Here is a 14,505-nt window from a genome sequence, read left to right as displayed (position 1 = left end):
GTCTTGCTACACTGTGTTGTGTGGCAATTTGGGTATATCCACAAACATCCTCCAAGGCACAGAACAGGGAACATCACTTGAGTGACCCTGAAATGAAAGCCAGCTTGGATCCTCAAAATAAACAAATTAACATAATGAAAAATGACCAAGTTGTTACTCATTATAACACTTGCCTCTTGCTATCAGGCTCTAGTTTTAAAAGCCTACAGATGTATTTAGCTGCACAAATGCTGAGCAGTCTTCCTAAGTGAATACCTAACGTTATAGAATCATAGAATGGTTTGAGTTGGAAGGGACATTAAAGATAATTCTGTTCCAATCCTCCTGCCATGGGCAGGGATGCCACCCACCAGACCAAGCTGCTCAAGGTCCCCTCCAACCTGACCTTCAACATTTTCAGGGATGGGGCATTTCCCACCTCTCTGGGCAACTTGTTCCAATGCCTCACTACCCTCTGAGTAAGTACTTTTTTTCTAACATCTACTCTGAACCTACAGTCTGTCAGTTTAAAACCACTGTCCCTTGTTGTGTCACTACATACCCCTCTAAAAAGTCTCTCTCCCTCCTTTTTGTAAGCCTCCTTATGGTACTGGAAGTCTGCTGTAAGGTCTCCCTGGAGCCTTCTCTTCTCCAGGCTGAACAACCCCAGGTTTCCTAGCCTGTCTTCACAGGAGAAGTGCTCCAGCCCTTGAATCATCTTTGTAGCCCTTGGTAAGGCTATAGGTCTGGGTTCACTCTGCCTGTAAGGTATACAATCAAGACACCCATCTCTGCTTTAGCTCACTCATACAGAGCTCCCTGGGGACTTCTCACTCCCTGGAGTGAGATATCATCAAAGGGACCACAGGAAACCTCCTGTTAGCTGCATTCCTCCCTTAAAGTAAGAATATTCTTCATCTCAGTACCAAAAGCAAGATAGGCTGAAACTGGGTCAGAATTTGTGCTGTAGCTTTTACATTCACTTTAGTACTTTTTGTCCTAGAATCTTCTACTTAGACTCCCTGCTCCCTGTGGAGTGAGGTCAAGTACATATTTTTATTACAGTATTTAAACCATCCTGAGTTCTTCTGAGTGAGTATTTACAGGCAGCTCATTTCCTTCCACCTCATCAATCTTGACTCATCCATTTACTCTTTATGTTATTGCAGTGCCATGTGACAGAGCTGGATGTAGCTGTGAAGCTGACAGGGAGATGCACACTGCTGCAGCTACTCCTCTCTTATACCACAGGAATTGGACACTACACTGGGCTTCCCTAATGTGGAGCAGAGGTCCAGCCTCCTACCTCCCTATTGCATCTCTCCTCCCCCTTCTCTTTGGATGAAATGTCCCTGGACTGGGCAGATGCCTGGTTTTCTCCTTTCCATCCTGGACCCTGTTGCCATGAACACTCAGCTATGTAAATTTTACAGCTGTGTTGGCGTGGTTTTTTTGAGCTGATTTTTCTCTGGATTATTTTTACTTTTTTTCCTTGCTCTTTAAGTGCAGTATAATGCAAAAGAAAGTCAATGCAATGTAAGTTAAGAAACTATAACTTGAAACACCTGAAAATTATTTAAAGAAAATCATCTCTATATAGTTCAACACTTCTGCACTAAACCAGTGCAGCACTAAAAAAATCAGCACTAAAACTTCGGTTTCCCATGATTGAATAGGTGAAATCTGTGTCAGAGCACCCTGCAGCATCCTTATCTATTCTGATTTGTAACATAGCAACCTCTTTCTGTTATGTCTCACTTGTTATAGTAAGACCAGATTATTCTTATGGTTTCTGGCACTATTTTCCTTGTAATGTGATCAACAATGTGGTTGTGTGCCTATTTGTGAACACTTATGAAGAGTTTTGTTTTACTTTCCTTTTTCATCTAAGCTTGACCCAAATGAAATACAAGTATAAACATCAAACCTGCAAGTAAGGTTTGAGAAGCCACAAGGTTCTCCTGCTGTTTATACGTGTGTGAATTACAGTACATCAAGAAATCAATATTCCCTAGATGGTGCTTGTGCCTGGCACTTCATGGTGAACAAACATTAGGTAAGACAATACAAATGGTACAATGCTTATTGATTTCTCTTTACTGTGTAGAATGTGAAAGCTGCAGCCACAGTTAACACTTACTGTCAGTCTCATCTGAAGTTTCAGTGCTATTTTATATTTTTATAGTTGTCCATGCTCAATTGATTCTATTAAGTTGCTAGACACATTTCAAGCCATCTAGATAAGAAGAAAAAGTGCAGTGCCTGGAATGAGATGCTGCTACTTTATGCCTAGCAGGATAAAAAGGTTAAAGGACTAAATTGGGCCTGGATGTTGGAAGGAGCTCTCTTTGATTAGATAGAATTGTTATTGTTTTTAGTGAATGGATATTGTGAGTGATGGATAGATCCATATAACTAAGTTAATAAATGAAGGAACAGTATATACCAGAAATGCCTATGAGGAAACTGTACTGGAAGCTCCTAGTATTATAGACCCTCCCCAAACAAACAAGCAAAAATCCCTTGCGGTTCTATTTGATTGAAAAACTTCCCTCAGAGAAAAAAAAAAAACCAAAAAAACAGATTGGCTTTAAATTATTAAGTTTAGGATTTTTTTTCTCCTCGTTTTTCCTGTTGTGACTTGTAACACCCATTTAAAATTGCTTTTTAAGAGCAATTTATACATTGCTCCTTATTTCCTTTCTAATAAAGTGAGCTTCTCACACAAGTCAGGGAACCTAGGGGGTAGGGCAGTATAAGGAATTCTGAATATCAGGCTATGAGTTTTAGTGCCCTAAAAATAATCTTCTATTTCCCATTTATACTGAGAGAGCACTTTTAGCAAGATATCAGAATAACTATTTCATAGTTTCTTACTTCCCAGCTGGAAAAATTTAATATGATTGAATTGGTGTGAAAAAGGTGTCAGACATCCATTCCATGAATACTAAATGCAGACTGGACTATGGGATATTTAATGTCTTGAGAAAATAACTTTTAAATCTTTTTGAGTTGTGTGGTACAAAACAAAATGGAAATTCAGGAATGAAGAATGGCATAAAGAATGAAGACGTGAAAGTGTATCATATCAAAACCATATAAAATACAGTCATATTATGTCATTGTGTTTCTCTAGAGAAAACACTATCAGCTGCAGTACAAAACAGCTTACAAAGTGCTGAATATTCTGATCCTGAAGCAGGAAACTCTGAAGCACATGCTTTACTTTAAGTGTGTTGTAGTTGTACTGATTTCAACGGTACTGAGCTTTGCTGCAGTCACAGCACCATAATCAGCACCCTCCAAGAGTGGGCACTCTTTTTCTCAACATAATACAGAAAAGAAAAATCAAAGAAAACTTCTACACTATATGAGAACAGATGGAGGTTACATTTTTCGGATTTCAAATGAACATTTTTCTTTTATAGAGATTGCTACCTTGAAAAATGAGGCAAGTCTATTTGAAAATATCAGGAATAATTTAGTGAACTTTAAAAATACTCTGAACAGTTAAGTTTGCAAGATGTTGCTTCCAGAAGCAAAAGAAGAGTTTCCTATATTTGAGCATGTCAATATAACTCACTTTTTCAGTGACACTGCCTACAGTTTTCTTTAAAATTCTTTTACCAAAAAAGAAACAACTCTTTCAAAATGACAAAAAATTCTGTTATATCATGAGACAACTACAGAGTGGTTTTCATATCATGAGCTTTCTATTTCCCCTATTAAATAAGAGATGTAATTAAAGATGAGTTAAGACTTTGGTGAAAATCTAAAGAGCATCGGCAAATCTGAGCACTGCTCAGCTTTTCAATTGCTTTTCTACTTCTCGGTTCTTTTAAATGGTTTTCTATGGCAGGAACATTTTTCTTAATTAGTCACAGCTAATTACTGTTCTGGCATAGACAAGTAATCAGAAATGTCAGAGCTGCAAGGCTACATCTCCCTAATCCTTTGATAATAATTTAGCCTCCTGGGAGGGCCTCAAGCTGTGGTAAGTAGTGGCTGACAATAAGGCAAAATTAGGTGGGCAGCAGACCATTAGGATAGAAAAATAAAAAGCACTACCAAATCCTGCTGAGCACCATCAGGCAACTAACTACACTGCCAGATGAGGTGCCTGTTTAAGCCTGTGTTGTTAATTAGCTGATTCTACCAGACCTGCCACATATGTCCAGGTGCATCATGCAAAGATGTGTATTTCTGGGTTTGAGCCAAAGGACAATTTTGCACTGTGATCAAATTTCAAGAATCTGAGAAAGAAGCCCACATATTTCTTGAAGATTACTCTGAGTTATCAAAGAAATAAGAAGATCAACAAGCTACAATCCATTTTTGTTGAGTATTTTTTTAAGTAATTAGGCACGGTCCTCTCATGTTTCTCAGAGGTTAATACAAACACAGCTTTTGATTCAAATGTGGCCTTTAACCAAGTAGACCTTTTGTCAAATCACACACTTGCAAATAATTACAAAACAACAAAAGTGAAGATTACTTATTAAAATTAGCGTGACAGGAAGTAATTTGAGAATAAGGAAAAAAATCACAACTGAAATTTTCTAGAAAAACGTTGAATGCTAAATACTACAAAAACAGTGCTTTTGAGGTAGACATAAGCAACACAAGGAGTTGGTACTACTGAAAACTCAATTTAAATTAAGTGTTCCCCTTAGCTGTGTAACACCACGATTTGCACATTTTCAAACACTTTTTTTTGTAATAGGTCAAAAAACCCATAGAAATTAGGCAATTGAGTAAAGCATTTGACAAACAGAATGAATAGCAAACAGAAATTAGTCAGATGAGTACTTCATATCTCCATTTAGCCATTGAGCAGAGCACATATCATAATAACCTTTGAAGAATAATTAACACCTCAAATAATTTTAAGTAGTCCATCCCTGCTACTAATGGAAAATTAAAGCAATGGTTAGAATATGGGAACACCACTAGCATTTAATAAACATTCCAGACAAAATACAAACAGTTTTTCAACAGAACAAGAATATCACACTACATCTCAATCTTTGAAATACAAAAGCCAAAACCAGCTATGTAAATCTGGAGTGCTTAAGCTTTTAAACTGCTTATGAAGACGTTCAGTCTTTCTGTACTCCAAAGACAGTTGTATGAGTTCCCTCCCACAAGTCTTACACAGCTTGTTGAATTGCTACCATGCATGAGGCCACAGCCTCCAGGAAGTCCTCCCACTTGGGCAGTCCCTGCAAAGTCAGCAGGAATACTTCATCACTTCACACCAGTTTAACCCCCTGAGGAGATGGGCAACATCTGCTCACAGGTGCCATCTTGTACAAGATAACTATGGGCACCACTTTGCCAGTGCTCACCTTTCCCGGATGTGCACTCTGGCTATTGTACGTGTTTCTGGTACACTTGGGAAGAGGTTTCCCAGAAATGATAGCCTAAAATATTGGAAATCTTTTCAGTTGTATCAATGGTTGAACGGTGATGCATTAAAGCTGTTCTCTGATACCATTCTTTATTTCTCAGAGCAGCAATCACTTATGGCATAAAGATTTCATTGCACATATAGTCTTCATAAAACCGTAATCATACATCTGTTTACACCTTAAGTTTTCCACAACAGACACAAATATAACCTGTTAGATAACGCTCTCAATGGCAAATACACCAAGAAGGAATCTGCAGCAAAAATGTCTGAAATGATTTTTTTGAATATCCATACTTCACATGCAATTCACAGGTAAAAGAAAGTAAGAATCTACCCAGGTGGCACTTAGGAACTAGACATTACTACAGAAAGTAAGTATTGCATCAGTGTTTTAACAGAGCTGTATGCAAAACTTAAAAACTGCTTTTCCAAGAGATTTGTCAATAAAATCCAATTTTGTTTAAAAGAAATAGTTTTTAGTTTACAAGTCTGATGTATTTTAAAATGCTCAGGAGTTCAAGATTTATTAGTTCCATCTTAAAAATTCTAGTAGAAACATGAATCTAAGACAAGCCAATGGAAATAACCTGGCATGTTTATGGACACAGCACTGCACTTATTAAAGTTAATGGTAAAAGGCCTATTGATTTTGAAAAGGTAAAACCAGATCCCACGGGAATTTCATAGTTGGGTATTTTTAAAATCTGGTAATTTTGTGATCAGATACACAGCACTGTTTTTGGTAGACAGCACAGATGCTCTTACATTATCCATGAAACAGATTGTCTTTATAAATAAGAGAGGCATTAATAATAAATAGTAATATTCTCTATTTATTCTAGGTTTGTGAAATTATATTCTAAATATTTAATTTCTCCATTCACCAACTTGACTTACTGTCTTTTCTGAATACAAGTATTTCAAAAATTATTTACAAGAAAATAAAACTAAAGTAATATACTTTTTCTACAACATTAACCCAGAGCCACTGCAGAGCTTAATCATATGCAATAGATTACAAACGTTTCAAGTGCTCTTTAAGAAATGTGATGTCAAAAAACAAATAAACACTACTCTTCATCCCTCTCATGCCCTCAACTATAAGCTGTCACTGCATGAGAGTAGGAGATAAATGTCCTGAATCCCTGTGACAGAGGGAATTTGACAAGCAAAATTCTCAGCTGATTTTAGGAAGATCATTTCCATACTGCCAAGGAAGGCAAAAATTCCCATGTCTTTGATAAACTGACCAAGTGAAAAATCTTTGTGACTTCAAACCTGGTGGCTAGTTTTGAGAACAGGAAGGCAGCACACTGACCTGGGAGAGACCAATGCTACCAGAAGCACCTGGACATATTACGCCGCCTGCTGTCTATAGTCCTTCTGGAGGAGGTAATAATGAAATGTATCCAGAAGCTAAGTTTTTCAGTGGAAAGGAAGGAAAAAAAAAATCCATCTTGGTTCTGCTGCATGATCAGCAGATGTAGTGAAGCACAAGATTTAAATGATTTAAAAATGGTGCAGAAAAAACTACCAGCTCAGTCTTTTTTCAAAGTTACTAGAGATTTGAACATCTTTCATATTTAAGGATTGTATCACAAGCTGAAGCATTCTCCTTATTTTCATATTTTTGTATAGCAGGGCACTGCTTTTATAGGCTTACCAAACACTGCCATAAAACACCACATATTTATTTGTCTTCTCTCCAGTTTGAAACTACTCAGGTAGATTAAAAATGTTAAAACTCCTAGCTTTAACATATTGTGACTCACTGGCAGGCATTTGTACTTGTATCAATATTATTCTTAAATTTAAATAATCTTTTTTATGCACATAACTTGTGTGATAGACATGCTGTTCACTTGGTCACCATAATAGCTATTAGCATTAGCAGCTCTGGATCAAGTCAGTGATATCTGGACATAAATAGTTGGCCATTATACATTTTTGTGGGGTTAAAATAGTGTCTCAGGCCTGATCTTCTCTATATTTATAACTAAGACCTCTAGCACACAGAAAAGTCAGTTTTTTTGTTATTATGGATGAGGCATTTCCCTGGCTGAAGCACAGGAAAGAGTGCTTTTCCTCTTTCACTATGCTGATGATTACTTAGCTGATACTAATTCAATGTGTTTTAAGAGGAAAGCAACTGTGATCTACAGCTCTAGCCAGTCCAATGGCTTTACATAAAAAAGCAAATATATTTTATTCTTTCTATTGAAATATAACTTGATAAATTTGAATTTATAAAAAGAGTACCTAGGTTTTCTAAAGCAATAATTTAAAAAAACTGTTCAAAAATAATTTCCAAAATCTTGCTCAGTCAAAATGTTCTAAATTTGAATTAATGTCAGGAAAGGCAAATTAACAGAGTGAGATGACTTTGTTTTACATTTCTGCATGCTATGAGCTTCCATATTTGTTAATGCTTTTTTAGTGCTGCATCTGTCCAATCAATATCTCCTAGTGTGATGCTACATAGAAATGTGATACCAGCATGTAGAAAGAAAAACAGACACAAATAGATGTCTGATACAAATACAAACAATACACATTATGTATATATTTTTTCTTTTCTTACAGATACAAGTATTGATCCCAGCAGGATACAACGTATACTACGGAGTAAAAGGGGACAGAAATGGGTTTGCAAACTCAAAGGCAAGTGCTGTATCAGAACTTGTGTCCATACAGAAGATGTTTTCTTGTGCTGAAAAGCTAAATTGCTGAAATGAAATTCAGGAGAGGTCCTGAACCCATGTTAAAGCCCTACCGAAGCCCTGCCCCTGTGTCAGTGCTAAGCCAAAATCATGCCAGGAACTGTGCTGGTGACTTAACGGTGTGGAGGATCCCTTGCCAGTTCTCAGGCCGTGCCCAGGCCTTGGCCAGTGCCCCACGTTGACAGTCTGAAAATCAGTCCCATCCCACTACATCAAAAAAGTCAATGTGCTCTCTCCAGTAAGAGTTAGACTTGGCCTTAGGCAGATAATTTTATTAACATTCAGGAAATGACAACATAAGCAAAATTAACTCCAAAGAAAAACAAAAAAATAGAAACTTGAAAATGAAACATATGCTTGCAGATTCATTGCAAAAGCAAACTGAAGCAGAAGTTGCTAATACGGTTTTAGTACTTTGTGAAGGTGCCAGCTGGATGGATGATAATTTTTCTACCCCTGCAGGGCATCAAAGCTTTTATAAAATCATTCTTTTCACACATATTAGCACTTAGCTTATTATAACAGATGATACTTTTTTTTTTTTTTTTGTTTAGTAAAGATGCCTGGGAGTGTCTGGAAATATAAAATCTGAGAGTTAAGTCTTATTTTGACCACCCAGCCTAACAAACAACAAACACTGACATGACATACCATGGCTGAGAGTCTATGTTATGGGACCTTCTGTGACTGCCACAACTGTAGTGTCACAGTAAAGGCTGTGAATTGCTGTTATGAAAACATTTGCTGTAACTTGCATAATTAAATTAAACTGCCAGCAAAGCTTTCTAAAATACTTAGGAGATGACACAAATAAATGCATTTCAAAGTCTGTATTACGTTCCAGAATTAGTTTTGTAATAAATTCTATTTCACAGTGCTAGAGACGACTTCTTTTCCTGTTCAAATTCCTATTTAATTGTGACAGAGATAATTGTCACATAAACTGATCCCAGCTTATAGTTAAATAGCTCTTATTTTATATATATTTTACATGTGTAGTGCTTTAAATTTATACAGAAGATACCATTTCAGCTGCCTACAGCTTCTCCTTCAGCTAATTAAGGACATACTAGACATAAATTAGTAGTCAGAACTTGAATTAACTGAAATGTGATCATTTCTAACAAAACAATGAGGAATCAGGGCAAAGGAATGAATGGAAGAAGGCTGCAGAAGTTATTATCAAAGCTGAGGAAAATTATTGCGTGCACCTTGAGGATGAGGATTACTCTGAATTTGCAGAAGTCAGATTAAAAATTTGGAAATGAGTTTGAAAATTCAATAAATGTTTATAAAAGTCAACTTTAAGAAATTAGAAGTCTTAAACTGGAAATCCATAAAACAAAACTCTAAAAGTCATTCCACAGAAGTACCAGCCAAACCCACAGATATACCTGGCATCTGTATACTCTTTCTGTATACAAGCAGGCAGTGATATGTAGAAGTCCTTAATTTAGTGAAATTTGGTCTGCAATTGAATCCACAAACCACACCAATCCAATCCTCTCCATTAACAAACTAAAATCAAAAGATGGAATATAATTGGACTCCTCACAGTGGAAAAATTACTATTTCAAATAATAACATTCTACCAATTTTATTTGTCTTCTAGCACTGAAAAGTTTCACACAGAAAATATTTAAAGATAGGCCACACTTGACAGCTGAACCTTGTAAATAATGAACAAAAGAAAAAATTATCAACAGAGAAGAATATCTAAACAGCCTGCTGAACACCATCGAAGTCCAGCTTATCCCTTCTGATGTAGTAGTGATACCAGCAAACTTTGCAAGGCTAGTTACTTACATCAAATAACTTCTCTATGTACATTTCCTCATTGACCTTTTCTCGAAGGATATCCTGGTTTTGCCGAACAAACATAATGTAGGTGTCTGCTAGATCCATTCCTGGTTTCTGTGAAGAAAACAAGTGAGGGGAGAAAGAAATGGGAATGGAAAGACAAATCCCTCAACAACTGAGACTTAAAGGAAGTTAAGCATAATGAAAAAAAGTTAGAATATTCATACATGTACAAACTGTATTAACAAAACCTGCTGTAAATTCTGAGTTAGTTAACATCTTCAGGAGGTTTCACTATCAATGTAGTTCTGCATGTTTTAATTTATGGAAGCTCTAAGTCATAAATCTACATTGCCATATGCAGTTGAATCAAGTCTTGGCTCTGGCAACTTCAATGTCAAAATGGGACATATTCCCCTGATTTTGATAGTGAGGCTTTCCATAGATAGCCACTCCAGCCCGAGTGTGGAGATCCAAATCCTGCTATCACATTCAGAAAATACTTAAAAAAGCATTCAGATCCTTTTTCACTGCCTAAGATTTCTTCTAATTTACTTCCTGAGTACATCTGAATTTTGTGTTTCACATTAGCTTCAACTAACTGCAATTCAAACTAAGCTCAAGCACATCCCTGAGAGCAATGGCATAAAAAGGCAGTTTTGAGTGTAGTCCTGTACACTTATGTTTTGTAAACTGTTGCACTGGTGCAGTCAGCCCAGAGGATGGCTAGGGGAGGAGGAAGGACCAAAATTTTTCCCTTCCTGTACCAGTACATGTTCCGTATGAATAGCAGAGCAGGCATCATTTTTATACCACGCCCCCTAGGACATGTTGTGTGTATGTGGTACTACAGCTGCACAGGCACAGTGGTGGCTGAAACTGCTCTCTCCTCTGAATCACTCCAGAATCCAGCTGTGATTTCTGGATCTCTGTAGCCATGAAAAGTTGTTCCACAATAACACTCCTAACAGCCTGCAACTTGCCTTTTACTGGCAGCGTATGCAGAGCTGCTAAGGAGTTCACTTTTTTCTAAAAGGAACCAAGAATGCACACGGGCACTATGGGAAGTCTTCTGCAAATGCTCTCTATGTGAGCAAGCTTGTAAAGTATTACTTACTCCCAAACAATATTTTATAATGTTCCTGGCATGCAAAGGAATGCTTATTTTATAATACTTCATAGTATTATAGTATATAGTATAGTATTATAGTTTGAACATGGGCCTTAATATTTGTAGAGGATCCAGATTTTGCTAAGATTCCATAAAGAATAATTAATAGTTCTAAGGAAGGAGGACAAAAACAGTTATACCCAGCCCCTGAATTCCCAAGCATAAGACATGTCTATTTCTCAGTAACTGTTATTGTCTGAAAATAGGATATGAACAACACGGTAAAATATTTAGCATATATTTAAAGCCATTATGCATGAACATGCCCATATAGTTAAAATATTAACCTATCATTAAGGCTTCCTTTCTAGTCTGCAAGTGAATATTCAACTTTAATTTTTTCTTATTTCTTATTATCTTTTATGTAATATTTTGTAATTTATATGAACAAGTTTGAGCACAAGAGGGAAGGAGTGGTGCAACATGACCATACTAAAACTTGTCCAGAAACTGCTGTCATCCTACTACAGTAACAGGGTGATAGCATTCTTTCCTCAAAGCTGCAGTGAGTGAAACTCCTGGCTTATGAGGTTCAACACTTTTTACCCTGAATCTACCACTGACATATAGGGGAATATGTTCCAAAAAAAATATATATTTTCTTTTTCATTTATACATGTAAATATAAGGCAGTTTCATTTTTTAAAAGTAACCGTTAAATGTGGAATGATGGTCAGCTTTCATGCTTGTAGCATCTCCAAAACTCAGAGTGAAAAACTGAAATATCTCCTACATTTGGATTGGTCATTCCACAGGCAATGAAAGCTCATTGCAAACTCATTCCATCTATATATGCTTAGATGAAACTCTTTAAGAGGAAAGGAGGACCATTGATATTTATATCTGCATCACACATCTAAATCCTAAGCACAGATTAAAAAAATCTAAGACTTCAATAGACGAAACATTTTCTGTTGCAAAACCTGATTGACAGAAATCAATAGATCTCCTTCATAAAAAAGTACCTTCACTAAAATGTCATAGAAATGCTTAAGACAAATCACAAAGTGAAGCAGATTTAAAACAGAAAACTCCGTATTTTACCTTGGCATACTCCTTTGTGATGGCACAAGAGAATACAACCAGTATTGAAACCTTATGAACTTTCTAAAAGCTGATACAGAATTTACAGGAATTGGACCAGAGTCAACTTGGACGAATAATGGAAAAATATTTTGAAATATTTTTGAAATATTTGAATATTTTGAAATCTCCAGAGATGGGTGAAAGAGATAATCTAGTAAATGAAAGGCTGATTATAGTTCTTAAAGTTCTATTCAAGTGCATATTCAAGTGGAAGATTCATTAATCTTCCACTGAATTCTAAAACCTAGTGGTTCTGCAATTAATACAATATTTTCTTTTACTAAGTTCAATAAAAAATGTTCATCTTGCAGACAGCCAAAGCAAGAAAAGTAACATTTCCCATCAGCATTAACTCCATTATCTTTGAGATGTTTACCTAGTCTTGAATATGTGACATATGGGAATTTCACACCTAGTGAATATATTTTCATGTAGCTTGTGGCACAGGAGTGTAATCATTAAAAGAATATACACAAGTAAGAGTAACCGCAACAGCTGGTGACATTTACCAATTAGAATTACAGTTCTTTTAAACACTTTATCCTTCTTAATGTGTGCAGGATAATTATCTTTGAAATTGCTGTGGAAAAAAAATTAATTTTCCTTTTAAACAGTGTATGACTACAGAAAAAGTTAAGTCTGAGTAAGGCAGATTATCAATACTCCAACGTATGTCTGTTTTAAACCTCACCAAAATCATTGAGGTTAATCTTTTTTGCTCATGGTGGGTGAAGTACACATTAAACACTGAATGAACCAACAGTACATCAAATTCATCATTATCTCTTCATAATGCATTAATTGAATTTATTTGTTTTCTTTAATTTGAACTGAAATTGAATTTATTTTCTTTAAATTGAATTTGTTTTTTTCAAACACGGGCAAAAGAAAAGCAAACTATTATAAGAATCAAAATAGCATTAATGCTGTATATTTAATGTTTTAACTTTTTTTATAGGGACTATGTAATATTTGAAAACCTCTGATAACACTATTCTCTACTGATCTGTTTTAAATTATTAAGCATCAGAAAAAATCCAGGTTAATACAGAATTAAACCAACAAACAACAACTAAGAAGTTTCATGTACCTTAGAAAACAAACAAATAGAAACTGAGATATATTTTAAATAACTGTCACAGTGGGCATTTAATTGAAAAGACTAAAGCATTCCAGTCTCCACATCCATACTCAATAATAATAAAAAAAATCTTCTCAGAATCTATGGCAGAATATCTGCTGAAGTTAATTAGAGTTATTTGCATATCTTTTAGAGAAAAATTTAACCTGGTATGTTATCCAGGTAAGTATAAAAAAAAATATTGTCTGTAAGTTTCCCCAAGAAAAAAGGTGGTTTTTTAAATGATAGATAGAAAGTTATTTTAAGTTTGTTTTATTCAGAACAGCAGACAAGCTGTTTTGCCTATCTGAAAATGAAAGAGAACCAGACAAAGAGATGAATAGAGAAACTGAAAACACAAAGACATCAAATAAAATACCAGGAAATTAAGAGTTGTAAATAGGGTTACTTTGTCGCTGGTTACACAAGTAACTGAATACACTGGCGAGTGAATGAGTTTAAACAAGGGTGTAGGCTTCAGCACATTCTTTTTTAGGGTTAATCACTAGTTAACCTGGCAAGATGAACATGCTGTTTGGGGAAAAAAAAATTAAAAATCCTTGTTAATTATATATTGCAAGTGCTCTTACTTCCTGCTGCTGCACCTAATCCCACAGGTGCAGGTTGTCTCCTACTATTCACTGGTAGGTGGGTCCTGACCGCCAGGCACTTTTTCACAGCAATAAATGCAGATAAAGAAGAAACAGCCTTGTTTTCCCCATTTGAACAGGAAAATAGTATCATAGTGTCTATTTAACATGGAGGAAAATGTTAAAATACATTATTTGTTTCCAAGATGTTGTAGAAGCTGTTTTATGATTGATGTGCATGGTTCCCACTGGCAATATTTGCCTGAAGCACCTAGTGAAAAGTAATGCTGCATTGCCTTGATTTCCAGGGATTCAAATATTTTGCTGCTGAAAGATTGCAGTGGGTTTAATATTGCCACTAATATTAGGCATTTTCCTACAGGCGAGGTACACCTAAGCTTCTGAACAGCATTTTGCAGTGCAACAGTTTAGCAAAAATCTCAGTGAAAACCATGTACATTTTTAATACTTGAGTTATGTTTATTCTCACTTTGAAATTTGTCACAGAACATTTCTTTGTATCAGAGTATTAAATGAACTTATATTACCAAAAAACAAGAAACCAGCCTCAACCCACTACTCTGGTTTTACTGAGTTGCTTTCCTGACAAGGCATTAATGTTTCAA

General features: G+C 35.8%; 1 protein-coding gene and 1 long non-coding RNA gene across 11 annotated transcripts in view; one reads left to right on the top strand and one right to left on the bottom strand.

Annotated features, from left to right (window-relative positions):
• The window catches only part of CADPS2 (calcium dependent secretion activator 2), a 284,902-nt gene that overhangs the window by 11,624 nt on the left and 258,773 nt on the right, over positions 1-14,505 (bottom strand). For all 10 annotated transcript variants that reach the window (XM_068189853.1, XM_068189854.1, XM_068189856.1 and 7 more), the window contains one exon: positions 9,919-10,026. In XM_068189853.1, the coding sequence (XP_068045954.1) occupies positions 9,919-10,026 (108 nt within the window). The remainder of the gene's footprint in view (positions 1-9,918; positions 10,027-14,505) is intronic.
• On the top strand, positions 7,985-8,625 carry LOC137473836 (uncharacterized). The gene is made up of 2 exons (XR_010999014.1): positions 7,985-8,308; positions 8,352-8,625. It is a non-coding gene; the product is annotated as an uncharacterized lncRNA (long non-coding RNA).

Source organism: Anomalospiza imberbis, chromosome 5 (assembly GCF_031753505.1).
Source record: "Anomalospiza imberbis isolate Cuckoo-Finch-1a 21T00152 chromosome 5, ASM3175350v1, whole genome shotgun sequence".
NCBI classification, from domain to species: Eukaryota; Metazoa; Chordata; class Aves; order Passeriformes; family Viduidae; genus Anomalospiza; species Anomalospiza imberbis.
The sequence above is the reverse complement of the archived record's forward strand: the minus strand, read 5'-3'. Positions and strand labels throughout refer to the sequence as shown.